Source organism: Carettochelys insculpta, chromosome 7 (genome assembly GCF_033958435.1).
Source record: "Carettochelys insculpta isolate YL-2023 chromosome 7, ASM3395843v1, whole genome shotgun sequence".
NCBI lineage: Eukaryota > Metazoa > Chordata > Testudines > Carettochelyidae > Carettochelys > Carettochelys insculpta.
Genome location: NC_134143.1, coordinates 75351449 through 75378946, shown reverse-complemented (window position 1 = coordinate 75378946; position 27498 = coordinate 75351449). Strand labels below are relative to the sequence as shown.

The 27498-nt window shown below is 57.6% G+C and overlaps 1 protein-coding gene across 5 annotated transcripts in view; it reads left to right on the top strand.

The window, feature by feature from the left end:
- The window catches only part of HPSE2 (heparanase 2 (inactive)), a 225299-nt gene that overhangs the window by 178227 nt on the left and 19574 nt on the right, over nucleotides 1-27498 (top strand). For 3 of the 5 annotated variants that reach the window (XM_074999988.1, XM_074999987.1, XM_074999992.1), the window contains 3 exons: nucleotides 8581-8674; nucleotides 17673-17779; nucleotides 18864-18982. In XM_074999988.1, the coding sequence (XP_074856089.1) occupies nucleotides 8581-8674; nucleotides 17673-17779; nucleotides 18864-18982 (320 nt within the window). The remainder of the gene's footprint in view (nucleotides 1-8580; nucleotides 8675-17672; nucleotides 17780-18863; nucleotides 18983-27498) is intronic. The other 2 variants (XM_074999991.1, XM_074999989.1) reach the window with 1 other exon arrangement.

The following is a 27498-nucleotide window of genomic DNA, read 5'->3' as shown; positions in this document are numbered from 1 at the left end:
ACAGAGGAGCGCTGGGGGCCAGCGGAAGTGATATAAGGACGTGCTGAAGGCACACGTGAAAAAGTTCAGCATCAGTATTGACACGTGGGAGATCCTTGCCCAAGACCGTCCCCAGTGGGGAGCTGTAATCTGTGAGGGGTTGGCACAGTTTGAGAGGTCCTGCCGCAGTGCAGACGAGGAGAGGTAGAGAAGAAGAAAAGAGCATCAAAAACTGCCCCGCGCCCCTCCCATGCTACCAACACCTGCCCCTGCTGCGATAAGACCTGCGGCTCCAGAATCAGGTTGATCGGCCATCAACGGACTCACCAAGAGCAGGGTGACAGGAAGACATCCTACTTGTTGTCGAGTGACCGCCAAGAGCGAATCAGTGCAGGGTAGAGCAGAAGAATGACTTCTCGTGTCTTGCTCACAACACTCCCATTAATGCAGCCTGGAATCATGTTTGTGTTTATTGCACCCGTGTCACACTGCTGACTCGTAATTAGCTTGTGGTCCACTGTGAGCTGCAGATCCCTTCCCGCAGGGCTGTGGCCCAGGGAGTCACTTCCCAGTTGTATGTGTGAAACTGAGTGTTCCTCCCTAAGGGCAGCACCTGGCGTTTGTTGTTCCTGAACTTCATCCTGTTCACTTCAGACCATTTCTGCACTTTGTCGGGATCATTTTGCATTCTGACAGTCTCTCTAGAGCACTTGCCGCCCCTCCCAAGTTGGCATCATCCGCAGACTCGATAAGTGCACTCTTGGTGCCATCATCCTTCACCCAGGTCCCCTTGGTCAGGGCTCATTGTGCTGCAGCTCAGCACATACAAGGCACCAGGATCCAGGCACCATCAGCACAGTGGCCTCTGCCAGTTCCCTGTGCTTCGGTGCAGAAGTGAGAGGCAAGACCAAGCCCGTGTCCTCCAGCACGGCATCGTGAACATCGCGGAAGGAGATGGCTCTGAAACCCTCTGCAACTCCTCTGGCTCCAACGCCAGTGATAAAAAGGAAGCCACCAGCACCAACTGCAATACTGAGGAAGCTGCTGGCACCGACCTTCTTGGCACCAAAGCTACTGGCCCAGCCCCATTTCCTCCACTAGGAGGGGCCGTAGGTACCCTCTGCACCAGTCTCTCAATCCGGGCAGTGACAGCTCCCTGGTGGGCTTGTTATCGCGAGTGCTGCCCACATTCTCAGGTGAGCAGGGTGATGATGAGGGAGGCAGGCCGCTTTCCTCACACCCTGCTTCCGGTCAGACCAACCATCACATCTGGACTTTGCAAGCAAGGCCGACATGCAGGCAGGAGGTATCGCCACAGAAAGGCCCACCCAGGCTGTTTGCTACACATGCATCTGACTGGGATCCTTACAAAAGGCAGAGCAGCAGACCCCTCAGTCCACATAGGGAGGGCAGCAATACCCTCTGAGTGCCAGGAAGAACCAGCAGCGGAGCAGGAGGACAGGACGGTTCAGGTCACCTCCCCAAACACTAACAACGTCTCCAGAAATGCACATTTCTGCTATTTGTTTTGCTGGAGTACAGACTAACACGGCCACCTCTCTGCCACTACGCAACCTCTCCAGAGGCGGCGATAACACACCAACCACTGAGGGTTTTAACCAGTTCCTGGGTGCAGGGGTTAAACAGGCTATAGACTCAGAGGGTCAGCGAGAGGGCTATCCTAGGCGCAGCATTGTGGGTTTACCTCAGTTTAATTGTAAGATGTAAACAGGGCCATCCAGCTGCAGGGCAGGGAGTTTCAGGAAACAGAACAATCTGCATTTTAGTAAAAAATAGTCATGATAGAAACCAGCATGGAGCTTTCTTCACTACCAGACTCCTGTCACCTTCCTCGCAGCTTGAATAAACTTTGCTCTGCGGTACCCTTCAGAAGAATCCATTCCCAGAGTTCCCTGGACAGTACAGGGGAGCAGTAGAAAAGCCCAACTTCTCTCTCACCTGAGGCAACAAGGGAGCAGAACTTTCAGGCACCTGCAGGAGACCCTGGCAGGGATGGGGGAGCCCCTGTCTTTCTGGAAGAGGGTGGGTGACAGAAGGATGTGGGTGCGTTGGAGCAGGTACAGCAGAGGGCAACAAAAATGATTAGGGGGCTGGAGCACACGACCTATGAGGAGAGGCTGAGGGATTTGGGCTTGTTTAGTTTGCAGAAGAGGAGGGTGAGGGGCAATTTGATAGCAGCCTTCAACTTCCTGAAGTGGGGCTCTAAAAGGGATGGAGAGAGACTGTTCTCAGTGGTGACAGACGGCAGAACAAGGAGCAATGGTCTGAAGTTATAGAGGGGGAGGTGTAGGTTGGATGTTAGGAAAAACTGTTTCCCCAGGAGGGCGGTGAGGCACTGCAATACTTTGCCAAGAGAGGTGGTGGAATCTCCATCCCTAGAGGTTTTTAAGGCCCAGCTTGACAAAGTCCTGGCTCGGATGTTTTCGTTGGGGTTGATCCTGCTGGAAGCAGGGGGCTGGACTCAATGACCTCCTGAGGTCCCTTCCCACCCTAGGATTCTGTGATTCTATGAAAAGTCATTTGACCAAAGCTCACGACTTGCTTGCCGCTTGCTAGAATAAGCTTTCCTCAGTGTTTTTATTTGCTTGTTACCATGTCTAACTTTATCTCTTGCAAGTGAACTCACTTGAAATCCTGTCTTGTTTTGCTAATAAATTTGTCTTAGTCTAAACCAACGTGCTGTGTTGGAATGAAAATGTCTGTGAACTCCAGCCAACGTGCCCAGCTGCTGGGCTGTGTCTGTTTAAAGGGATAAAAGGACTGTGTTATGCCTTGAGCTGGTCTGTGCCAGGGCTGGGCATTACAAACACACAGGTAGGGGAGGTTCAGGTCCAGGTCCCTGCCTCTTGGGGTTCCCTGATAACGTTATCCCAGTCTGGCAAAGGGTGCCTGGGAGCACAGCTGAAGGTTTGCAGGTGGCTTATTCTGTACAGCTCTCAGAACACAGTGCATGCTGGCGGTCGCTGAGTGTGTGTGTGTGTGTGTCAGGCGGGGAGCCACCAGCAGCAGAAGCCCTTTGCAGCATTCAGGGTTGCAATACAAGCAGTGCCACAGTCTTTCACGGATCTTAACAGGGATTTGCAAAATGCGCTGCTTTTACTGACTTCACGCGTACCTAGCAGGAGCTCTGTGGTCACGCTGGCTGCGTCTACACGTGCACGCTACTTCGAAGTAGCGGCAGTAACTTCGAAATAGCGCCCGTCACGTCTACACGCGTCGGGCGCTATTTCGAAGTTGAAATCGACGTTAGGCGGCGAGACGTCGAAGTCGCTAACCCCATGAGCGGATGGGAATAGCGCCCTACTTCGACGTTCAACATCGAAGTAGGGACGTGTAGACGATCCGCGTCCCGCAACATCGAAATAGCGGGGTCCTCCATGGCGGCCATCAGCTGGGGGGTTGAGAGATACTCTCTCTCCAGCCCTTGCGGGGCTCTGTGGTCACCGTGGGCAGCAGCCCTTAGCCCAGGGCTTCTGGCTGCTGCTGCTGCTGCTGCAGCTGGGGGTCCGTGCTGCATATACAGGGTCTGCAACTAGTTGTTGGCTCTGTGTATCTTGCACTGTTTAATGAAAGTGTGTCTGGGAGGGGCCCTTTAAGGGAGCGACTTGCTGTTGAGTCCGCCCCGTGACCCTGTCTGCAGCTGTGCCTGGCTCCCTTATTTCGATGTGTGCTACTTTGGCGTGTAGACGTTCCCTCGCTGTGCCTATTTCGATGTTGGGCTGAGCAACGTCGAAGTTGAACATCGACGTTGCCAGCCCTGGAGGACGTGTAGACGTTATTCATCGAAATAGCCTATTTCGATGTCGCAACATCGAAATAAGCTATTTCGAAGTTGGGTGCACGTGTAGACGTAGCCGCTGAGCCCTGCTCACTTGCAATAGTATAACTTTGTCAGCTGGGTCAGAGAGGTTTACGTGCTCTGTGTTTAATGGCACTTTTAGAGGTGATGGCGTCTGATTTGTTTAGTGAGCACCAGGCAATGGAAGCCTTTGCTGGGCTTGTCATTCAATTATCTGTTTGTTCAGAGCCTCTCTTCTGTGGGCCCTATTTCTGAAATATCTCCATCAGGGCTTTTTTTCTGGCGGTATTTGCTGGTATTGCGTCCCAGCACCTCCTTGCCAGGGTTCCCATGGCTGGGGCTGCCGGCGGGGCTCAGCGACCCAGCTGGCTCCCAGCCATGGGGCTACCAGAGCCCTCACCGCCCCTCCAGCTGCAGGAACCCCACAGAAAGGGAGGTGAGGAGCCCTACCAGCTCCTGGTTTTTACCAAAAATCACTGGTCACAACAGTAGGAGCTCAGTGATGAAGATGTTCCGTTAGATTTGCACACCATAGCTGAGCTGCAGCTCATGCCTTGCCAGTTGGAGGACACTGTGGTATGTTTGTGTGTGTCTGGGTGCGTCAGTATTGTCTGGGCTTTGGCTCCACAGCCTCTTTAGAGCTGGCTGCAAGACACTTCAGCCTTTGTCTTGTGTTAATCTCTGCTCATCCCAGGGCCACACACCCTCCCGCAAGAACCCTCTGTCTCTGGATATTGCTTTTTGATTTCATTTAGTGAGTTTGTAACGTGCTGCTCAGCTTCTGGGCCCCATTCTGGTGTGCATTAAACCTGATCACACTTAGATTGGGACAGTTTCCTCTGTGCTGATTAGGCCTCAGCTGGAGTACTGTGCCAGTTCTGGGTACCACATTTCAAGAAAGATGTGGAGAAATTGGAGAAGATCCTGACAAGAGCAGCAAGAATGATGAAAGGTCTAGAGAACATGAGCTCTGAGGGAAGACTGAAAGAGCTGGGCTTGTTGAGTTTAGAAAAGAGAAGACTTAGAGGGGACATGACAGCAGTTTTCAGCTATCTCAAAGAGGGTTACAAGGAGGAGGGAGAAAAATCATTCTCTTCAACCTCTGAGGACAGGACAAGGAGCAATGGGATTAAACCGCAGCAAGGGAGGTTTAGATGAGACATTAAGAAACACTTCCTAACTGTCAGGGTGGTCAAACACTGGAATAAACTGCCTGGGGAGGTTGTGGAATCTCCATCACTGGAGATTTTTAAGAGCAGGTTAGACAGACACCTGTTGGGAATGGTCTCGGCCATGGTGTCCCAAACTGGGGGTCATACCCCTCTGGGGGGGTGTGAAGAAATTCCAGGGGGGGCACGAGGAGACTCAGCCTCCCCATTGTTCCCTCCACCCAAAGAAAGAGCTGGTCTCGGCTTCTGACTCTCCGGCCCTGCCGTTTTATGCGGGTAGCCCAGCGCAGCCACTACAAAAAGCAGGCAGCCGGTGAAGACAGATGTGGAGCTAGCTGCCTTCTGCAAAGGTGAGGGAGTGTGGACTGAGGGGAGAGGGAGGAGGATGGGGTTAGATGGGGGGTGCCTGCCTCAGGTTAGGGGGATGGGGTAAGAGCAGGGGGTCTGGGGGGTGCCTGTCTTTGTGGGAGGGGAGGGGCTTGGACTGGTGGCTGGCCCCAGCAGCATGAGGCTTGGGTGGCTTGGGCTGGAAGGCAGGAAGCTGGTCCCAGCAACACGGGGCCTGGGCGGCTTGGGATGTCAGGCAGGTGACTGGCCCTGGACGCGTGGGGCTTGGGTGGGCAGCTGGTCCTGGCAGCTCACGGCTCGGTGGGCAGCTCTGGCAGTGCAGGTCTCGGGCAGGCAGGCAGCTGATCAGCTGGGGCTGCACCAGGCACCCGCAAGGGGCCAAGAAAAACTATTTGTGCTTATTTTTAATTTTAAATAACATTTTATATCAAGTTTTTGTGTTTATTTTAAATTACCAATTGATTTTTTTGTTAAAGGGGGTTGGATGATGGTAAAGAAGAGGTGAGGGGGGCATGAGGGTTTCTCAAAAGTCAAGAGGGGGTGTGATGCCGAAAGGTTTGGGAACTGCTGGTTTAGATGGTGCTTGGTCCTGCCGGCAGGGCAGGGAACTGGACTCGATGACCTCTCGAGGTCCCTTCCACTTCAAGTGCTCTAGGAGTCTGTGATTCTATAAGCCCAGAGCTGCTTGTCTGTTGTGGTGGAGGATCTTTCCAAAAGCGGCGCATGTCGCAAGTGAAGGGTGGAGCTGCTGACCGTGTCGTTCCTGAGGCACAGTTGCTGTCTGGGAGTTATGAACTAGGCAGACAAACAAAGCATTATCTGGTGCTCCCTCTTCCTAGGAGTTCTCCTTTGTGCTAGCTGCAGTGTCCCTAGGTAGAAGCCATTGCGCTGGTGGGGGAGAGATGTCTGTTACTTGTGAATACTCTGCCCTTTGCCGGGCAGCTCTTGGCTTCTCTGAGGCTGGACTAATGTGCATGATTTTGTCCGGCACTCTTGGCTTCATAGCAACTTTTGTGTTGAAGCAGAAATAAGCCAACCCTGACGGGCATTTCTCCTGCTGTAACTGCTTTACAAAGCAGGCCAATTCCTAGCAGTTCTTTCTTGGCCTAGTTCAGTGGTTAAGCTGCCTGTCCGATTGCGGGTTTCTGTAGCATATGTTGCTGGAAGAGCTGAGAACTCCCTGAGAAAGTTTGAGTTGCAAGAGGGCCCGAGCAATGCTAGAGAGTCTTCTGCTGTTTGCCTCCCCTGCTTAAATGCCCCAGGAGATGAAGCTTTCACCAGGGCCCAGGACAGACGGTTTCACAGAGGCATTCCTGGGATTGAAGCTCCCAGTAATCTCCCCTCACGGGTGTCTAGGCCTTCATTACGTCCTCCCGTACCATTCCACCACACTGGACACATTCTGCATTTTCAGGTTCCCCCAGTTAGCGGTTCCTCCGGTCTGCTCCTGCTTCCTGTTGCTTCCCTTGGGACGCTAGCCAGTCAGCGTGTTTCTGGCGGTGTGGTGCCAAGAACTAACTGCAGCCCTCGGGGCAACGTCAGAGCCACCTTTCCTCCCGAGCCAGGATGCCTGTTCCCTGCTCAGCCCAGGATGTCCTCTGGGCTTTTGTAGCCCAAAATCACATTGATCTCTCTTGCTGCCCTGTTGTGTTCTGGATTTATGAGTAACAGGCTTTCTGTCACTCCTCTGCCTTTCTATTGTCCCTGCATCTCAGAGCACTGCTTCTCACTGAATACCTGCCTTCCACATTACCTTCCGTCATGGGGTTCGGGGTCCCAGGCTCTGCACTGTGTCTGCAGGCCAGAGTGACTCTCACTCGGCAGGAGAGCAGCGGGTTTATGAGCCGACAGGACACAGCATCGTACAGAGGGGTCAGTACAGCCAGCAGAGACGGCCAGTCCCATCCACACTGGGGAGAGGGGGCCCCCGGAGCCGGGGCCTGGCCCCCTCCTTTGTCTCTCTCTCTCCCAGCCCAGACTCACTGCTTCCACCTCCCAGTTCCAATTCAAACCCCTCAGGCGCCACCTCCCCCTTTGTCTGCAGCTCAGAGGTGTCACCTGGTTGCCAGGTTACCCTCAGCAGGAGCCCCCCACCCCCTGTGAGCCCCCCCCACATACACCCGTATCCCCCACTCCATCACACTTTCCCCATCTTGTTGAGGGCGCCGCATTCTCCAAGCTTGTTTTCACTCTGTTCCCTGCCCCCTAAGGCTCTTTGTCACCAATGTTCCTATGACGTATCCCCACCCCATCATCACTTGTGGATTCCTTAACGTGCCGTTCTCTTTCTGCGCAGATCCGTAAGCGCCGCTACCTGCGGCATGCATGGCCGCAGACATTGCTCCCACACAGCCATCCATGTCTGCTGGCATAACCCTTAGCTTGGTCTTTGTTGTGTTTGGCCCACAGGACAGTGCTTCCCTCCAAGCCAGGCTAGATGGGCTTTTCAAGTCCACTATGGAGAGCTGGCACCGACCAGTGACTTGGCACAGAACCGGTCAGTGCGCTCGCCTCTCCCCACGACCTTAAGCAGGCACCAGAACCTGGTGCTCTGGACCACAGAAAACAAAACTTTGCCAGTTTGTCCTTTCCAAGAGCACAGGAACTAGTTCCAAAGTTCCCCAGCTTTACAGGGGCGGGGCAGGTGTCTCTTTGCCTGGCAGCCGAGCAGCAGAGTTGCTGGCCCGAGTGGTCACCCAGGCACCATGGGACACCCTCTGGAGGCTAAGCTGCGTAACCAGAAGGAGTGTGTCTCCCCTTGCACATCGCCAGTGAGAGCTGTGCCCCTCTCGTGGAAGTCGTCTTCTGTTCATGGTGAATCCTCTGAGCTTGACCGCAAAAAGCGACTGGCAAGTGTAGACTCTCCTCCGGGTTTTGCACAAAAAGGGACTTTTTGCACTTTAGGTGGCTGGTGTAGACAGGCCCCTGGTGTCTGACAGAGTAGTGAGTCAGCTCCCAGCTGCACCCAGCGACTTCTGCGGCAGGTGAGCATTTGGCTGTTCAGGTTCATGTTCTCTCCATGCCCTGGTCACACTGTTCTGTACATTCGTGCTCAAGGGCACATGGAGGAGCCAGCTGCGGATGTGGCGAGGGGCCAGGGCTTGGGAAGGGGATAAGGCTTAAGGACTCTTCCCAGTCCACGAGCAGCCTGAGCGAAGGAGCCGTCTGCTCTGGGTGTGGCCCCACAGGACAAGGCAAGGGACAATTACTCCCAGCTCCTGGCTTCGTTCCTGTCTGATTCTTGCCTTCTTATTCTCATTCCAGTTACTACCTTGATGGCCGAGTGGCCAAAGTGACGGACTTCCTGCGAACGCGCCTGTTAGACACGCTCTCTGACCAGATCAGGAAAATCCAGAAAGTGCGTGAGTGCGACGGGGCTGCGCGGGGTGCGAGGGCGACACGGCTCTAGCGGCAGCAGCTCAGCGCACAGCTCGGGGCCTGCCCGGCAGACCCTTCTTGAGCACGCAGTAGTGTTCAGCAGGGGAACGGGCTGGGAGACAGGGGGTCTTGGCTGCTCTTGGGTCTGGCCTCTTTTCAGCTGCTAGTCACCTGACTCTCCAGCGTGGGTAGGGAGTCGGGAAGGCCCTGGGCAGGTAAGAGGGGCTGTGAACCAAGCCGGGTAGCAGTCCTGGGGGTGCAGCTTCCCGCCTGCCTGGGAGACGGCTGCGTGCTCGGTGTGGCTGACGAGGTCTGGTCAGGGGGTGGTAGTCGACAGGCCCCTGCGTGGGGCTAATCGCAGGTGTGAGCAGCTGGGCACAGGAAGTTACGCACTGTGGGGAACTCCACAGGGCAGCGTGTGCAACAGGCTGGGCTGGGCAGGGCAGAGGGGAACCTAGACCCTGCAGGGAGAGGGCTCCTGGGGCTGTGCAGCCGGCGAAGGGAGGGGTGGCAGAGGCCAAGGCTGCTGACTGGCCAGGTCTCAGGATGCCTGAAGGAAGGAGGTAGATATTGTGTTGAGCAGATCCCACGGTGTGAGCTGGGGGTGACACTCTTGTGGGGAAGGTTCCCGCCTTACACCCTGCCCTGGTGTGATCAGCTGGCACAAGGACCTGAGTCCCTGCTCCCACTTCCCTTACCAAGGGCCGCCTGCCCCCCTTCCGCTCCCCTGTGTGGCTGAACCCTGGTCTTTTTGGGCTCACTTGGGACAATCTGGGGTGTCCCCACCTTGGGTGCTGTCTCCACAGCAGTTGTGCCCCAGCCCACTGGTCCCTGCATTGTGGCCAAGCCACATGGGATTTCTTACACCGCATCTGTTGGACAGATCTGGAAAAAAGGAAGAGGCTAAAGGAAGCAGGGAGCCACCCAGGGGCATGGAGCTGGCACTCAGCCGCCTCTGGGCCATCGGGAAAGTTCAGTCTGCCCCTCGCATGTCCCAGGCCCTGGCCACGCTGCAGCAACATCGTGCCCCCAACTTGCCCTGGGGGCGGCTGCACACCCTCAGGCTCTGCATCCCAGGACCCTGCTCCCCAGCATTGCCCCTCTGTCAAGGTTGTGACACCCCCCTCCCCCCCGATCTCCAGCCTGCCAGGTCTCTTTTCTGGCGCCATCTCCCTGGGCCTGACCCTCTTCCAGGCCCCTTCTCCACAGCACTCACTGCGCTTCGTGTGAGCTTCCATGAGGCATAGCTGGCGTCTGCTCCCCGGCTCTGGCCTTGCAGCTCCCTCGCTCCCAATGCCCTGCCCCAGCTCCCCTCCTGGGGCTCAGGGCACTGCTCTGCCTCCAGCCTGGCTCTGCCCGCGGCTGCTCTCCCCTGAACTCTGCTCCTCTGGCTCACGCAGCCACAGCTCACGCCCCAGACAGGCCCCAGGCTCTTGGCTCCCCTGTGGGCCTGTCTCTCCGGCGTGATGACCCAGAGTGCTGCCTCTCTCCATTGGCCCTGGGGACTGCCGGCCTCAGGGTCCTGATTTCTCTTCAGCAGCTCCATTGCTTCCGGTATGGAGACAGGCCAGCCAGAAATCCCTCTGAGTTCCGGTGAGGGGTCAGCAGCCCCGTGCGGGGGGTGGGGGCGGCGCGATTGGAGCCGGGGGGTTCTAGCGTTCTGAGCTGGGCTCGGGACCACCCTGAGCAGCACGCAGCCTTGGGCACCTGAGGAACGGCGAGTGGGCAGCTGCTGCAAGCAGATCGGGCCAGACAAGGGACCGAGCGCTCTCTGAGCCGTGGGAACGTGCCGGGCTTGGTCCCACGGGCCGGGCTGGGGGCTGGGAGCAAGGCAGCGATTCCCACGGCTCCCGCTGGCAGAGTTCTAGCACGAGCCACCGTCAGGAGCAGCCGGTTGTGTTCTGCTTCCTGGCAGCCGTGTGCTGTAAGCCCCAACTCGCTACAGCTCTGACTGGCTAGCACCAGTGTCAGCCCTAGCCCTGGGCATGCTGGGAGGCAGGCAGCCGGGCCTGGGCTAGCAGCAGCCAGGCCCTGAGCAGGGGAGCTGGCCGGCTGCAGGTGTGAGCTGCACGCTCAGCTGCCATCCCCTTCGCACGGCCCAGGTGGGAGAACCTCACCCTTGCTCACGGACTGGCGGAGGCGTTGTCCGTCTGGGCCGTCGCACACTCCTCACCAGCTCCTGTTGGGCGAGACGCAGGGAGGAGGAGGCCACGGGAAAGGAACTGGAGGGTCCGTGCAGCAAAGCGGGAGGCAGGAAATGGCCCTGCTGTGGCAGCAAGAGGCAGGGAACAGGCCCAGAGAGCACAGCGGGCCGCGGGGCTGGGCGCGGGCAGGGGGTGAAAGGTGGTGCTGGGAGCGGGGGGCTCTCCCCACTTCCCTGCAGGGCTGAGAGACGGCGGCATTTTCAGGGGCGGGAGACAGGCCCAGCCTGGAGAGCGTGGGCAGCGAGCCCCTGGGGGCTGGCCTGGGGCAGACACAACTCCTCCATCTGTGCAGCAAGCAGGCTGGTGAGGTGAGCTCTAAGGGCCGGACTGGCCCCAGCTCCTCTGCCACTGTGACGAGGGGGGTGCCTGCTGCTGGCATGTCCGCTACCAGAGGGGAGGGGCTGCAGCGCTGGCTCCTGCACCCGGCTGTGCTCCTCATCTCAGCCGCCGTGCTCGGTGAGCGGGGCCGGGGTTCCTCCCAGCAACTCAGCCCAGGGCGGCTGCAATGCCACTGCCCAGCACCTCCTCTGTGCAGCGGGATGGGGAGCGGCTGGCGCCTGGGGATGCTGGCAGGGATGGAGGGGCTGCCGGGGCTGCGGAGGGACCGCGTGGGAATTCCAGCTGGGACCACGCAGAGCTGGGCGCTAATGGCCTGCAGCTTCACTGGGAGGCTGTGCATCCTGCCTGCTGATTAGCACAGCTGGGCTGCTACTCTCGCCTGTTTTATTGCTTCCTTTCTTCTCAGGAAGGTGCTGGGCTTAGATAACTGCAGGCAGGGAGCCAGCACTTCTGGGCCTGCCGTCAGGGCCACTGACTCTCACCGGCTGCGCGGGGAGCGGCTCCGAGCAGGCGTTCGGACTGTGTTCCTGAGGCCAGCCAGTGCGCGCCATCTGCCTGCACTGGCGCAGGCCCATGCCCACGAATGCTCCCGGTTCAACCGGCCAGTGAGCACTGTGCTGCCAGGCAGAGCTGGGGCTGGAGAGGTGGCTGCGTGCTCGGCACAGGAGGGTGCTGGCCATCAGAAATGCGCACTGCACCACCTCGCGCCCTGTAGGGGACGGGGGGGCACAGAGCTGGGGTGGGCAGGTGGGCCATGGCTGGGGAGGGCAAGTGCATGGGGGGAGCAAGGTGGCACGGGGGTGGGGTAGGCCGGTGGGCCATGGGGTGGGAGGGTAGAGGAGCGGGTGTTTGTTAATGGCAATGAGCTCGCCCACCTCGTTCAAGTCGTCCTGTGCCAGCCTCCCCCGCCTCTCCCCGGTGTGCCTGCAGGGGATTCGCCAGGGCGAAAGGCAGGCACAGCTGCTGCCCCCAGCCAGGCCTCGGCTGCAAAGGGGGCGCTGGGCCAGGCCTCACTCTCTGCCCAGGCCAGGCGTGGGGCTCCGTCAGGCAGCTGTGACTGGCTCCGGCCGGGGACAGCTGGGCCCTGCAGTGCCAGGCAGAGAACCGCCTGTGCCAAGGCATCGGTCATGCAGCTGCCTCCCTCGGCCAGCATTCAGCGGGTGTGCTCAGTCGGAGGGGGGCCTGGCCAGGGCCTCTGCATGCTCTGCTCTGCCCTGCCCCTCTTTGAGACTGTGCCTGTGGAGCCGCTCATGGTGTGCTCACCTCCCTGCGGGCAAGCTGGGACCTGCCTCTCGGCTGTGTCCAGTCGAATGCCCTGGTACGCACTCCCCTGCCCCCAGCGCATGGTGGGTGCTAACCCCAGCCACCGGCCCCTTCCCTCTGACCCTGCTGGCACCGCGGGGCCTCAGGAGTGTCCCTCCTTCTGCCATGGCTCGGCGCTCCGGAGAGAGGCTGGTCCATCGCAGGGCGAACGAGCTCACGAGAGCCGGTCGTTCTGCCCAGCCCTGTGACTTAGCTCTCTCCAGATTTAGTGGGGCGCATGTGGTGCTTCCATGGCCCACATGTGGGAGATTGCTCCTGGAGGCAGACACAGCCAGCCTCTCTGGTGCCCCTCAAACACGCCTGCATTCAGGTCATCTGGGCTGAAGACTTTGCTCCTGGAAAGAGCCACGTGCGCAGCACCCGGCCCGGTGCGGCCAAGCGGCCGGTGCTCTGGTGCCATCAGCATTCCACCCTCAGGGGTTTGCGAAGGCCTCTGGTAGTGGCAAGGTCTCACCGAAGTGGCCAGAGCATCGGCTGCCCGCGGGCGAGAGGAGGGCTGTGTCTGTGCTGTGGGGTGGAAGGCCAGAGCCACAAGCAGCAGAGGGGTGGCTGGGAGCACTGAGGCACTCCGTACGCTTGGGCCCAGATCAGTTTCAGCAGCACCGACCCTTCCACTGCCAGCAGAGCTTGGAGCTCCCCCAGCACAGCCGCAGGCAGCCTCCAACGCCGCCTCCGTGGCTCTGTCCGCCTGGGCACTGCCGTGCACCCAGCACACCTCAGAATGCTGAGTGCCACAGACTTACTGCCAAAAGAAGCAACTTCGAAGACTCCGACTTCCACAGCTGCATTGGCGGAGCTGGTGTCACCGGAGGTGCCCTTATGTCATAGGAGGAAACCAGGATTCCTCCTGAGCCGGAGTCACCTATCCCACAAGCCTCTCCTGCCTCAGTTTCCCCAAGCTTTTCAGTGCCACAGTGTGAAAAAATACCAGTCACAAAAATTGCCTTCAAGTCTCTGGCCCTGGCACAGGGGAGCCTGCTACTCTGCTCGAGTGATTGTACCTTGAGCAGCAGCCCCTCCAGGTCAGGGCTTTTCCGCAGCTTCTGCTTCAGGTAAGGCCAGTAGGCAGCTCACACCCATCCCAGCTAAGCAACGGCAGCAGCCCAGAAAGCACCCTTCTCAGGATTCCCCATTAGGAGCTGCTCAGATAAGTCACCTCCATGGGTGAGAGCACCCTGGAATTCTGTGCTTTATCCCCAGGGATACCAGAGCTGGCCTCCTTGACCTCCCTGACACAGTTTGAGTCAACAGTTTTCTTCTAGCTCTGCCCCTGGGGGCAGTTGCCCTACAACAGACGGCCTGCAGCCATCCTGCACTCCCCAGGAATCTTGCTCACAGAGCAGCAGCCGCTGTTTGAGGAAGAAGAGCAACACCCACAACAGACTTTCTTCTGCAAGAATTTTGCCTCTTCCTGCGAGGCCGTATTGTCTTCCGCAGCAGGCGACTTTCAGGTTTCCCAAGAACTTCTCTAAGAAGATGGCAGGGACAGAAAATCCTCCGGCACGTGTGCAGGAAAAGTCACAAACTGTTTGACGTCCTCCAGCCTTCCATGGACAACCAGGGAGCTCTGCCTTCTGAAGAAGGTGCCCGGGAACCAGCTCAGGAGTTATGGGCAACAGCACCTTTATTTGGGCAACATCTGAATGAGCAGATTGCACATAGCAAGTTCCTCCCTTGCAGTATCAGCATTTTTATACTCACCCAGCACCATCCACATTGGTAAGCACGGCTCTTAACTGACAAGCCAAGCAGCTTTCAAGGGCTGCTCCAGGAGAAGGAACCAAACCAGTGAAGCTCCGTGGGAGAAAGATTTGTCCCTTAGCCTCCCGGCCAGTGGGGATTTCCAGTGATTGAGCAATGTCGGCCAAAGGGAATTACGTACAGTGGGACAAGGTGGCAGGCGTTCAAGATAAACTTCTTCACGAATCAAGGATGGTTCCTTCCTTCTGCTGCGAAGGCAGGTGAGTTGCTGGCCCTTCTTTGCCAGCAGCACAGCCTCATTGGATGGATACAGGAGCTGGGCAGAGGCTGGGAGAGAGGTGTTTGGCGCTCTGCGCTGGAGCCAGCTCCAGTAGAGCACGTACCTGTTTAGTTCCCAGAGGAGTGATGTGTCGTGTTCTTGAAAGGGCTCAAGAGCCACCGTTGTAGGACTCAGGCCTCTACACTCTGGCTAAGCCGAGGCCTCAGCCTCCCACCTGGGCAGAGCCATCCTTACCCAGACACAGAATACGAAGCTGCATAGGACACCCAAGAGCTTGGGACACACCTGATCTTGACCTCTACCCACTGCCTCTTCCGATCCCAGTTCTGTGGCTCTGCTTCCTTCCCAGAGGATCTAGTTAACTGACAAGTGACTAAACCCGCCCGGGCTGTTAGCAGAACACGAACCCCATAAAAGAGCCGTTGAGGTGGTGATGGAGCCATCTAACAGGCAGTGGCCAACCCCAAGTAGCTACTGTCCGTTTCTGAATTTACTGTCAAAACAAACCAGCAGTCCAGTAGCACTTTAAAGACTAGCAAAATAGTTTATTAGGTGAGCTTTCGTGGGACAGACCCACTTCAAGTGGGTCTGTCCCACGAAAGCTCACCTAATAAACTATTTTGCTAGTCTTTAAAGTGCTACTTGACTGCTTTTTGTTTTGATAGTGTATAGACTAGCACGGCTTCCTCTCTGTTACTATTTATTAGGTGGTGAGCTTTCGTGGGACAGACCCACTTCCCACAAAAGCTCATCGGCTAATTAAATTAATAAATAAAATTAAAATTAAAATTAAATAAAATTAAAACATTAAATTAAATTAAATAATAAATGTATTAGTCTTTAAAGTGCTACATGATGCTGTTTTGTTTTGATAGAATACAGACTAACAGGGCCACCTTTCTTAATTTACTGTTTGTCTGCAGGAGCTTAGTTTAAAATTTGCTTTAAAATATTTCATTAGCAAGTTGCTGAAGATTGTAAAGTCACATCTCTAAAATTCATCCCTCCCCGGCTGCCCTCAGGCTCAGGGGCTCCAGCGGAATAACACTTCTCCATAAAACGAAGGATGGTCCTGCACTTCTGGCAGCTTTTCCATCAGGCCATCCCGCGAGCAGGTCAGCAACAGAGGAAGATTCCAGAGGAGGAAATTGTGGACAGTTCCACAGCAATGAAGTCGGCAGACAGATGGGATGGTGGTGAGCCAAGGGGCAAATGCCCTATGTCAGCAAGCCATCCCCGCAGTGAGCAGAGCCCCCATCAGCTGGCGCGTAGCCCCTGGGGTTAGAAGACGCCTTGCAAGTCCTGCAGCCAATGGAGGGCTTTGGTTTTTGAAGGCTCTAGAGAAGCAGCCCAACCCCTAGAAGAGTGACTGGGTCACAGAAATGTCTTGGCACTGAGAAATGTGATTAGCTTCCAAGTCTTCCAAGAATAGTGGATCCATCTGTTCAGTTTTTGGATCCATGTGCCCAGGGAGTGGAGGAAGTAAGAACAGCTGCTTGCTCTGCCCGCAGTCACCAGGCGGGGCGCATGGAGACTGCCCAGTCAGGGCAAACCCCAAACAATAGGGCAGACAGTCTCCCAAACCAGTGATAAAGCAGCTTGTACAGTACCTTACTGCTCACCAGCAAGCCAAAGTACAGGCGCCTTCATGCAAGGCAGCCTGGCACTGCCCCGCCCCGCCCCGCAGGCAGCCAAGTCAAGTGTGGTGCAGGCCATTTAAAATCTTCCTCACCGTCTGTAAAGTTCTGCCCACCCAAAGATGCAGCACCTTATGTGCCAGGTCAGGGTGTGTCTCCGCGAGTGCCCGGATATGCATTTACAGCCGATTCCTAGGGACCGATCCCAGATTTACTGACAGGAAAGGGTGGCTCTGGTTAAAGGCTCTGTGCACACACACAGGAGCAATGTCATACACGCTCCCTAGCGTGTTCTGGGGGCTGTCCTGCAGATCCCATAGCCAGCTACTTCTAACCCTTGCTGGCTCCGTGTCACGCCGGCCTCACGGCAGCTGCGCTCTTTGAGACGCGGGCGTGCATGGGGGTGCCAGGCCCCACCCGCCAGCCCCACAGCCGGGAGTCTTGCCCTTCAGGCCCTGGTGGCACAGGGACTGGCAGGTAGTTGAGGTTGGTCCCACCTGCCAGCCTCTTAGGAGGGGAACCTGAGAGCCTCAGGAGCACTACGGAGGAACACGGGGCCCGAGTGCAGCCTCGGTGGGGTCGCGCCCTGTGATGGAGTGGGGGGAGTGCAAATGCGAGACTTAGGCTGGATGTGAGAGACAAGCAGAGCAGTTCCCAGTGGCTAAGGATGACCCTGGGGCTACAACTGGCAGGTAACACCTCTGCCCTGAACAAAGAGGAGGGAGGAGCCGAGCGGGGTTTTGAATCAGGGGACGGCAGTTGGAGGCTAGGGGAAGAGGAGCTGGAAGGCAGCCAGCCTGAGGAGGGGGAAGCTACACCCCAGAGGGGCACCCCTCGGGCTCCTCTCCCCAGGACGGGTTGGAAGGACTGTCTCTGGCTGCTGTGCTGTCGCTTCTGTGAGAAACTGGGCATCTGTTGCCTAATAAACCTCCTGTTGTACCTGCTGAGTGAGAGTCACTCCTGCCAGCGGACGGGGTGCAGTGCAGGGGGACCCCTGAACCCCATCACACGCCCATTGGCAGGGGAGGGATGTTCCATCTGCACCAGGCTTCCAAGCCTGTTGGACAGAGTTCCCTGTGGGGGGAGACTTAGCAGAGGCCCCCAGAGGCAGGGAAATCCCCTGATGTCTCTCCCCTGGGGGGAGAGTTTCTGACAGCTTGTGCTGCTGAGCTGCCCTGGTGGGACCAGGAGGAGGATGTGCTTTGCCTGACTGTTCCTGCACTGCTGGCCCTCGCCGCTTTGGAGCAGGCGAATCGGCCAGCCTCCGTTCCTGTGCGTGCTGTCACCCTCTGCCTTGTCAGCCTGCCTGCTGGCACCCCCGGCTCAGCCTGGCGCATGCTCCCCATTCCGGCTCAGGGCAGGTGGCTGCTCTAATGTCTCAGGCTGGCCGGGTGTTCCCAGGCTCGTGCCAGGGCCCTGGCAGTGGTATGACTTGCCCCAGCACTTCTGGGCAGAGGGACGGGCTGACTCTCCTGCTCTCTGTGTTGTGAACAGGTGGTGAATACCTATGCGCCTGGGAAAAAGATCTGGCTTGAAGGCATCGGTGCCACCTCGGCCGGGGGCACGAACAACCTCTCGGATTCCTACGCTGCTGGATTCCTGTGAGTGGGGCAGGGGGTAGGGCGTGGGACCCACACCCACAGTGGCAGCACGGTGAGTGCACGCGGCTGTCTGCAGCTGGGAGGCCGTTGGCATCGCATCACTCAGCACAGTTGTGTGCAGGCCAGGCTCTGCGCTCTGGTCCCTGCAGGGCTAGCAGCAGTGCAGGGGCGGTACGACTCTGGCCCAGCCCCCAGCTGCGCGCGCAGGTGCCTGTGAGATGGAGAAAGGGAGAGGGGAACTCCCAGACAGGGACCTACCATCCCCAGGAGTCACACTGTGAGGCTAGTCAGAACCCTCTGATTCTTGGGGAATTTCAGAGCCAGAGGTGAGCAAAGCTGCTGGTTCTAAGGCCGGTTCTGCAGGGAGGGGGAGGTGACCCTGGTCCATTCCTCAGATTTGATGGCTTGTCAAAGCCAGAGAGAGACCTGCCCGCGCCCTCTTCCCCGGCTCTGTGCCCCTGCCCTTCAGGAACCAGACGGGAGGCTGTGATCTCTTCTGAATGCAGAGCCTGGTAGGCCTGTGGTTCCCAGGGTTTGCGGGTTGGCCTGGGAGACAGCGTGTGGGCTCTCTCCAGGTCCTGTTGTAAGCGGTGGCTGAAGTCATTAGCGGGGGCACGAGTGCATCCCGCAGCCTGTGGCGCTGAGGGGAGGAAATGTGCCAGGACAGACAGCCGTGTGTGGATATGCTGCCCAGGCTGTGTGCGAGGATGCAGGGGTGTGCAGGCGCCATGGGGAGTGCCCATCAGCTCTGCCGACAGAGTTGAGGACAAGCAGAAATGAGGCATGCAGAGGGAGGAAGGTGTGGGATGCAGGAGGTGCCTGTTTGGGCATGGGGCAGCAGTGCTGGGGGGCAGAGGCCATAGGGATCCAGGTGGTACGAAATGTGCAAGAGCCGTTCTTTTCCTCGGCACAGTGAAGTGCTGGGCATGGCTTGTGCCTTAGCGATCCCAGAACTGAGACACTAGCACCTTCCTCTCCAGCCTTGCTGGAGCTGGGGGCAGACACATGCCTGGGAGGGTCCTGGGCCAGCCGCCCAGCAGGCATGCTCCTCCCACCCCTTCCTGACAAGCTCTCCTCTTCCCAGGTGGCTGAACGCCTTGGGCATGTTGGCCAGCCAGGGCATCGAGGTGGTGATGCGACACTCCTTCTTTGATCACGGACACAATCACCTCGTGGACCAGAACTTCAATCCGTTGCCGGTAGGTGTGTGAGAAGGCTCCTGCTCCTCCTGCCTGTCACACACACACACGCGCGCTCGCGTGTGCACGCTCTCTCTCTCGCTCGCTCTCTCGCTCACTCGCTCGCTCTGTGATTTACCTCCTCGGCCCTTTGAAGTGGAGTGGATTTTCCCTTCCCTTTCCTGTTACCAGCTAGTAAATCAGAGAGAGACGTTCCTGTCGTCTGTGCCCTTGACCCGTTTCACAGACGTTTGGCTTCACCACAAAAACAATCCCGTGTGCAGTTGAGAATCCACTTCTCCTTGTGGCCTGTTTGAACTCCACTTGAAAATGAATTTTTCCAGATCGGTTCCTTTCAGTGCTAATAGGAGACATTAGTTAATGTCAGATACAACATGTTGAAAGCAGATGGGGCAGCTCTACCTCTGGAGCTGAAACTCTCCAAAATGAGAGACTCGGTGGAACCCAGAGGGCTGACAGCGAGAGGGGCTAATGCTGCGGGCCGATCGGGGCAGCCTAGCAGACAGAGGAGTACACCCAGAGAGCCCAGAGGGGCCCTGTCCACTGGAGCAGGCAGCATGAGGGCACAGCAAAGGAGGCCCCAGGGTTCAGAGAGGAAGGGAGCAGTGCTGTAGCACCACAGACCCAAAGGGAGGCGTGACCAGCTCTCCAGGGGGCCCAAGGAGCCGGGGCTGGAATCACGGCCTGGGTTTAGATTTACAGAAATGAAGGCAAAAGACGTTCAGAGTTTCACCCAGCACAGCTGTTCTCTCCAGTCCAGGGCAAACCCTCTTCTCTGCAGCTCTGGCAATGGACTCGGGCAGCTGGGGTTCCAAGCACGCCGAGTGCTCATAAAGCAAGCGTCTGTACGGCTGCTTTAAAAGTGGCAGGCTTCCTTTTCATCTTCCTTCAGTGCCATAAATTCTGCACCTTGTAAGTGGAGAACTTGGCAGTGCCGAGAGGTGGTCTGTATCTCCGTGGAAAGGAATTTACAAGGCTGGTCCAAGGTACCAATCGGACAGACGCTGCCAGCAGCCACTTGGAATGTGAAGTGGAGATCTGGGAATCATAAGGGCAGCCGCTTCAGAGAGCTATGCATTTGATAACTAAATCCTGCCAATAAAAACCTGTGGATTTTACATTGTGCTGAGATCTCAGGGAGAGTCAGTGAGGGGTCAGGGCCTCCATGAACTGTCTTTTGTAGTTGTCTCCCAGCTGATCAGCTGTTGACTGGTGCGACTCTGATCTCCCATCGCCAGGCCTCAGGAGAAGACACTGGAGGTTTAGATTATTCTGTGGCTGGTGCCACAGGGTGAATCACTGAGCTGGAGGGGAGTGCAGTCCTGAGCCATCCATGCAGCCTCAGCTCCCACGGAGCTGCATGTGCCCTGGCTCCAGGAGGTGCCGCCCACGTGCCCCTGTGGAACCAGACTGATCCCACCTTCCTGGCCAAGGGGAGTCAGGCCTCAGACTCATTCATACTTGAGTCCTGCCTGAAATACAGCCAGCTCCTGGGGCAATCGTTTGATGGCTTTCCCCGGGCCAAGCCTCAGCACCCCCATCCCCCGGTGACTCCAGGGCCTCTCCAGGTGCAAGGTAAGATGGTTCTGCTGCAGGCCTAGCAGCAATGTGCACGTGGCCGCTTGCCAGCTGGCTCACTGCCTTGGGGTGCTCTCTGCAGAGGGGAAGGTGGTGTGAGGTTAGGCGCCCCAAGGGCAGGGGCTAAGCCTGGGCTGTGACAGGCATCAGAGGGCTGTAACCTGGCTTTTATTGCCATTTTAAGGGTCATTTGTGTCGTTAAGTAAGTGAGCCCCCCTCCCCCCCGAGCAGTTGTTTTTCCCCTCACCCACGCGTTGGGAATGAATTCATTTCCCGTGCGCCTGTGCTGCGGTGCAGGCCGGGTTCGGGGGCGTGCGTCGTACGGCCCTTTCCCTGCGGCGTAAAGGAGCCCAGTGAGAAGGGCAGGGAAGTTGTGAAAGGCCCTGAGAGCCGCAGACCTGAGGAGCCCAAGGAGAGCAGGCTGCGACGTGGCGGGAGGTGGAGCGGCTGCTATTTTCCCGTGGGAGCGATCAGCGAGATGAAAGCTGCTGAGTGTACCTGTGCTGGGCCGCCAGGGTGTGAAACACAATCCCCTCGCAAGCTGCATGACAAAGGCTTTTCCACATGCAACCTTTGGGTGCCTCGACAGCTGCTGAGAGAAGCGCGGCCTCGACTGCGGATCACTCACCAGGCAGGGGCCCAGCTGCTCGTCAGCTGGCCAGGCGCTTGGGCTGGGCTCTCGTCGCCTCTCCATGCCCAGCCGAGCCAGGCCTGTCAGTGGAGAGCACTGTGTGCGGATGCTGGGCTGAACTGACCCTTTCACAGCAGAGCTGCTCTGCCCCTCTGTAGGTCTTCTGAGGCGGTGGGTGGATGGGAACAGCTGGTGGTGGTAACAGCCCTTGCCTCTCACCTGCCAGGCCGCAGAGTATCGAATAGACAATTGCCTGCTACCGCCACGCTGAGAGTCACTGGTGCAATGGGCACGGTGGCGCCAGTCATCGCTGGTCCCTGACTCGGGGCGCTGAGAAGTGAAAACGCTCATCTCTCAGCTCAGCCGCACAGCTCTGCCTCTTACGCAGGTCTCGCTGCCCAGCACAACATGGCACAGGAGAGTCCGGGGATGGGGCGGGAAGAGGGCCTGAGCCCCACCGGAAGGAAATAACAGCCCGGGCCTGCTTGGCCCTGCGGCGGGAATCTGCCCTTCTAACTCCCTGCCTGGTGCACTTTTATTTCAACTCTCCTCCAGGCTGCAGTGTTGGTGCAACCTCCTCAGGCGAGCTAAGGGCAGTGCCCCTTCTGCACAACGGGCTTGGTCAGCCTGGGGACTGTGACGTCACCTCCGCAGGGGACATCTTTCCGATGGGCCTGGCTGCACTTGTGGTGGTGTTTGCACGGATGTGTGGAAATGCACCATTTGCACACCCCTGGGGAGAGGTCCTGCGGGAGACTCAGGGCGAGCTGCTTACCTCACACAGAGCACTAAATGAGAGCTGCTTCCCGGGCAGCGCAAAATGAGCTCGACGTCCTCTTTGGAAATGGAAGGTGAATTGTTCCCCACTCAGCAGATCCCGGGGCTGCAGTCAGGCCTGAGACGGGCTCCTGAGGAAGTGAGACGCTGCCAACGGCCAGGGGGTTGCCTGGTCACACACCTTGAAGACAGCGTAACCCACAGCCCTGCAGTGCTCTTGCAGAGGGACTGTTCTGCCACAGGGTGGGGTCCTGTCATCCCAGGCAGATTGTCTGGTGCTGGGCTGCCGGGCAGAAGAGACTCAGGGTCTGACGCCGGAAGGCGCTTAGGAACGTGCTAAGCAGTACTCCTGCAAGTTGAGCCCATTGGGAAGTGCTGTGGCTGGGGGCTCCACGTGCCGCATGGGGATGACTGGTGTTAGCGAGGCGGTGCGCGGACGTGGCAGTGCTGCCGGTGTGCAGTGCAGCATCAGGCAGTGGGTGGAGGGCGCGTAGAGACCGCAGAGGAGGCTCCCTGGCAGTGATGTGGGAAAGCAGCTTCGAGCGCCTGCGGCTCTCCTGGGGTGGCCCATTCAGTCGGCCGGGCGCCATTCCAGGAGTGAAGGGGCCAGCCCCTGCTCCCTGCCTCCCGCGGGAATGCTGGTCCCTCCTGGCTTCTCAAGCTCCCGGGGAAGGCTCCAGCCTGCTCTTGTCACACCAGGCTCTGCCCGCAAACACTCACCACTGCCCTCCTTGGCGGGAGCAGGTCCCAGGTCCTGAGGCCAGGCAGTGCTGCTTGTACCAGGGTGGTTCCCTCGTGGCCAGAGGTCACTGCACACCCTCTTCCGGGCCCCTGGAGAACAGCCAGGTGTCTCGGGCTTATGGTGCCCAGCCAGGGGCTGGCTTCAGGCATCCCTAAGGCTCCAGCATGGAAATTCACACTTCGCTCTGGCATCCTCCGCAGCAGCTGAACTCTTCGGTGCCAGAAAACAAAGCGGCAGAAATGTGGCGCTTTAGGGACTAACAAAAAGACTTATTCGGTGATGAGCTTTCGTGGGACAGAGCCACTTCTGCAGCTTTGTTAGTCTTTAGAGCGCTGCAGTTCTGCTGGTTTGTGTGGCTGGAGTACAGACTAACCCTGTCACCCTTCTGTCCCAGCCAGCTCTCACAGCCAGACCTCCCGGCTCAGCTGCCAGGACCCCTCCGCTCTCTCGCTGGGCTCTGGCCTCCAGACACCCCTGCTGCCAGGGGCTTTCCTCATGCCTCAGCGCCCCTCACCTCACGCCAGGCTCTGCTCCTCTGCCCCCGCAGAGGCCAGCTTAGCTAGTGCCCACGCTGCCCTCATTCTCTGCCTGAGGGCTGCGCTCGCGTGGCACCAGCAGTCACTGCTGCTCGCCGCAGAGAGGGGAAAGGGCTCTGTCACGCGGGAGTGCAAGAGGAGCATCAGGAGTGAGCCTCTCCCCTCCACTCAGACCTGCAGGTTTTCTCCATCGAGCGTCTCTGTGAGCTTGCCGTCATCCTCGCCTCGGTCGAATGTCCAGCAACATGCAGTTCTGGGCAGCGGCAGAACCGAACACACAGGGCATGAAGAGGTGTGACTCCTCCTGGTGCCACAGGACCATGTTAGGTGCCTCAGGTGCTTGGGGGAAGGACGCCGTCCTCCGGGGATTTCCCAGAGGGGCACAACCAAGTCAGGTGCTTCTCCTTCAGGAAACTCATGCTGTTAGCTGCTCAGTTCCCAGAAGGTCATCAGAAGCAAGGTCGTGAGACCCTGGCAGCCCCAGGGCTTTCTCCCGCCAGCACAAGCTGTCTGAACAGTCCAAGTTGTCGAGATCTTCGTTGGAGCTGGCTCCGGGTCCTTCTGTCCAGGCTCCAAAGGCACCGTGGTGGAAGAAGGCAGAGCGCCTGCTGCAGAGCCCAGCACTAGGCCGTCTGCTCCAAGTGCAGGGTTCCCAGGCAGAGGACAAGGAAGAAGACGGCCCGTCAGCATTGCCGTATTCTGTGCATTAGACTGACTGGTCTGTCAGATTCTGCCTCTGAGGCCTAAGTCAGTTTGGGCTCCAGCTCTGAAGACCGGAGATGCAAAGCTGAGTATTCCCTGACTTGTGGGGCCGGCTCCTCCCTCCCCACCTGTTCTGGGGTCACCCTCGGCTCTGAAGATGCTTTCTGCAGTGGTGGTGTGGTGTGCAGCCCCTGGGTCGGCGCATGCGATGCAGCTGGCAGAGGGAGAAAGCTGCCTTGGTTTCCTCGTTCTGCTGCCCCTCCTCTGACAGGAGAAGAGACAGTCTTCCTCCAGATCCATGTGCGCTCCTCCGAGGGCTCCGGCCTCTCATTCTCAGCGTTCACAGCTTTGTCCCTCTGGCTGCATGGCTGTCTCTAGTGAGGTTCACACAGACCCAGGGCCAGGTCCCCAGTTTCAGTGCACAGAGAAAGAATTGAGAGACTTATTCATGCTGGTTCACATATCCTCAGCCTGGGTTTCCTCGGCCGGCATTGCTTTTTCTCTTACGAGCATGTTCCCAGTCCCAGCTCTGGGGCAACTGGCAGCCCTGGGATCTTAAACTGTACCCGGATAGCTGGGGAGATGATGTTTTGTTGATTAAAAATCTAGAGGCTGAACAACCTCAGATCTGTTCCACCCGCCTGGGTCCATCAGCAGCCCAGAGAGCTGTGCCTGGGACAGAGAAGAGCAGGACGAGGAGATAGCGACTCCTTCTCGTTTCTAACCTGATCAACACACGAGGTTGTTTCTGCTTTGTCCCTTCCTGGAAATGGTTTGCAGTCTCCACCTTTGCATGGCACCCCATCACGCCCACCTCCTGTGGCCATGGAGGAAGCTCCCAGCTGGCGTTTGGCATGTGCGAGCTGCGTCCGTGAAGCAGATTTCCTTTCCAATAAGGGAGGGGCTCTGCAGCCTGCTAGGGCATTTTCTACCAGCCTCCTACTCACCCTGCAGCTAATTCCCAGGTGCCAGAGGCTGCTAGTCATAGAGTTAAGTCTGTCTGGCCCATTGGAGCCCTGCTGCCAGAGAAAAGACTCATACCCTTCCTCTTCTCTTGGCCTGCGGGCAGCTAGTCACCAACCCCACCTATGGGAAGAGAAGCCGTGTTAGTCCAGGGTCTGCCGGGAGACAGGAGGGTGCTGGCAAATGCTGCTTCATGGACGGACAGAGCATGGAGAGCCAGGCTCTCAGGGGCTGGTCTGATGCTTCAGGCTGCTCTGCAGAGTGCTGGCCGACGCCGTTGCTGCAAGGCAACACGTTTGGCTGCATTCGTCTCCACGGGTTGTGGAAACCAGAACTGAAATGTCAGATCTTCCTGTTCGGGGCTGGCGTCCTCTTCAAGGCAGGTGAACTGCTACGAAAATTGAAGGAAGCTCAACTCGCTGCCCCATCCGTGCTGGAACTAGGGGTGCCGGGTTCCCATTATAGACAGGGTCACAGTGTAGTTCAGGGGCTCCCAGCAACACCCCCCCACCGCCATGGGTCCAGCCGCCCTATGTATCTGTGTCAGGAAGAGACCATACATCCCCTCTCTCTCTCGCTCACACACACACACACACACACACACACAGGAGACCATACATCCCCTCTCTCTCTCGCTCACACACACACACACACACACACACACACACACACACAGAGGAGACCATACATCCCCTCTCTCTCTCGCTCACACACACACAGAGGAGACCATACATCCCCTCTCTCTCTCGCTCACATACACACACACACACGCACACACACACACACACACACACACACACACACACACACAGAGGAGACCATACATCCCCTCTCTCTCTCGCTCTCACACACACACACACACACACACACACAGAGGAGACCATACATCCCCTCTCTCTCTCGCTCACACACACACACACACACACACAGAGGAGACCATACATCCCCTCTCTCTCTCTCACTCACACACACACACACACACACACAGGAGACCATACATCCCCTCTTGCGCTCGCTCTTTCTCTCTCTCTCTCTCTCTCTCTCTGTATCACACACACACACACACACACACACACACACACACCCCTCTCGCTCACTCGCTCACCTACGCGGGGTCTGAGGGAGCTCTCTCCTGACATCTGGTGGTGAGCTGGGGGAAAGGACCTCAGGAGCAAGTCCTATTTGCATAAACACGCCTACTCGGCCCAGGTAACCCGCAGGCGTTACTGTCGCATGGGTGGCAGTGGTATTGTACCTAGACTGTCTTGGCTGGGGGAGCGATAGCAGATCCCGGGCCATGGGAACAGCTGGTCAGGCTGGTGTTGCGGAAGCCTTGATGAGCCCAAGGGACCACTTACCCTCCCCTCCAGTGCTAGGAGACAGGGCCGACTGGGTTCAGCTGGGAGCCCTGGTTTGTTCTCAGCTCAGAAGCCAAAATCGCTGCAGAGCTGGTCTAAGGGCTGAGGCTTACCCTGGTGTGACAGTGCTGGGGTGGAAAGGTGAGGCAGCCTCCCAGAGGTTCCCCAGCTGCCAGTGAAATGACTGCAGGGCTGAGCTCTGGAGGAGCTGGGCTTGCAGCAGAGCCTGGGGTCACAGAACTGAGCTCGTGGTGGCAGCAGTGGTGTGAGGCGTGGGCAGCAATGGAGGCAGTGGAAGTGGGGGCTGCAAAGTCTGCAGCAGCAGCAGCAGTGAGCAGAGATGCAGCAGTCACTCAGTGCCCAGTGCTTCACGAGTGGGAGGTGAACCCCCCTGCACCCATCTCTGGACTCCGGGCACCTCGGACAACAGACCGGGGGCGTGGTACTGGAGAGGAAAGAGGCATTTCTCGGTCGGACGGCCATGCCACCAGGTGGGAAACTGAGCCAAAGGACACTGCCTAAGGGGTGTTGTGGGCCAGTGGTTTGGCTTACTGCTTGTGTACTTTCAGGCCATTGTAGCAGGGTTTTCCCAGCCCCAGGCTGCACTTTCTTCCTAATAAAAGCTAAGGGGCTTGTGCATGGAGAAGTACTGCTTTGTGAGGTACCCGAGGCAGTGTTTAATTTTCGCAGATTCCTGGGGGTGCAGGGCTTGAACCAGTTGTCATTTAAAGTTAAGACAAAGCCCAGATACTGAAGCCAACCCTTGCTGCTGTGAACACCAGGTGACCTGATTTCAGAAACAGCTTTGCCCTCAGTTGTCTCTTTATTATTCCTCAAATCAGAAACATCAGCAGCATTATCATGCTCTGAAGAAGTGGGTCTTGCCCACGAAAGCTCATCACCTAATAAATAAAATGGTTAGGTGCTGCAGGGCCGCTGGCATGATCAAGGTTAGTGTTTGTTCTAGACCTAGCACAAAAGAGGTCTCCCAGGCACAACCAACTAAAACAGCCTGGTGCCTCCTCTTTCCCTGCTTTGATCTCCAGACCACTGTTCTGAGGGGAGTACTGAGAATCACAGACTGACCAACAAGGCTCCCCAAGTAGCCCATTTCATCAACAGTTGGCAGCTTCTTACGGCAGACAGGCTGGATCTAGAAATCATAGAAGAGATCTGTGCCATGCCAGCCCCACTTCCAACCCCCAAGCCTCCTCGCATTCGCAGGGAATGTCA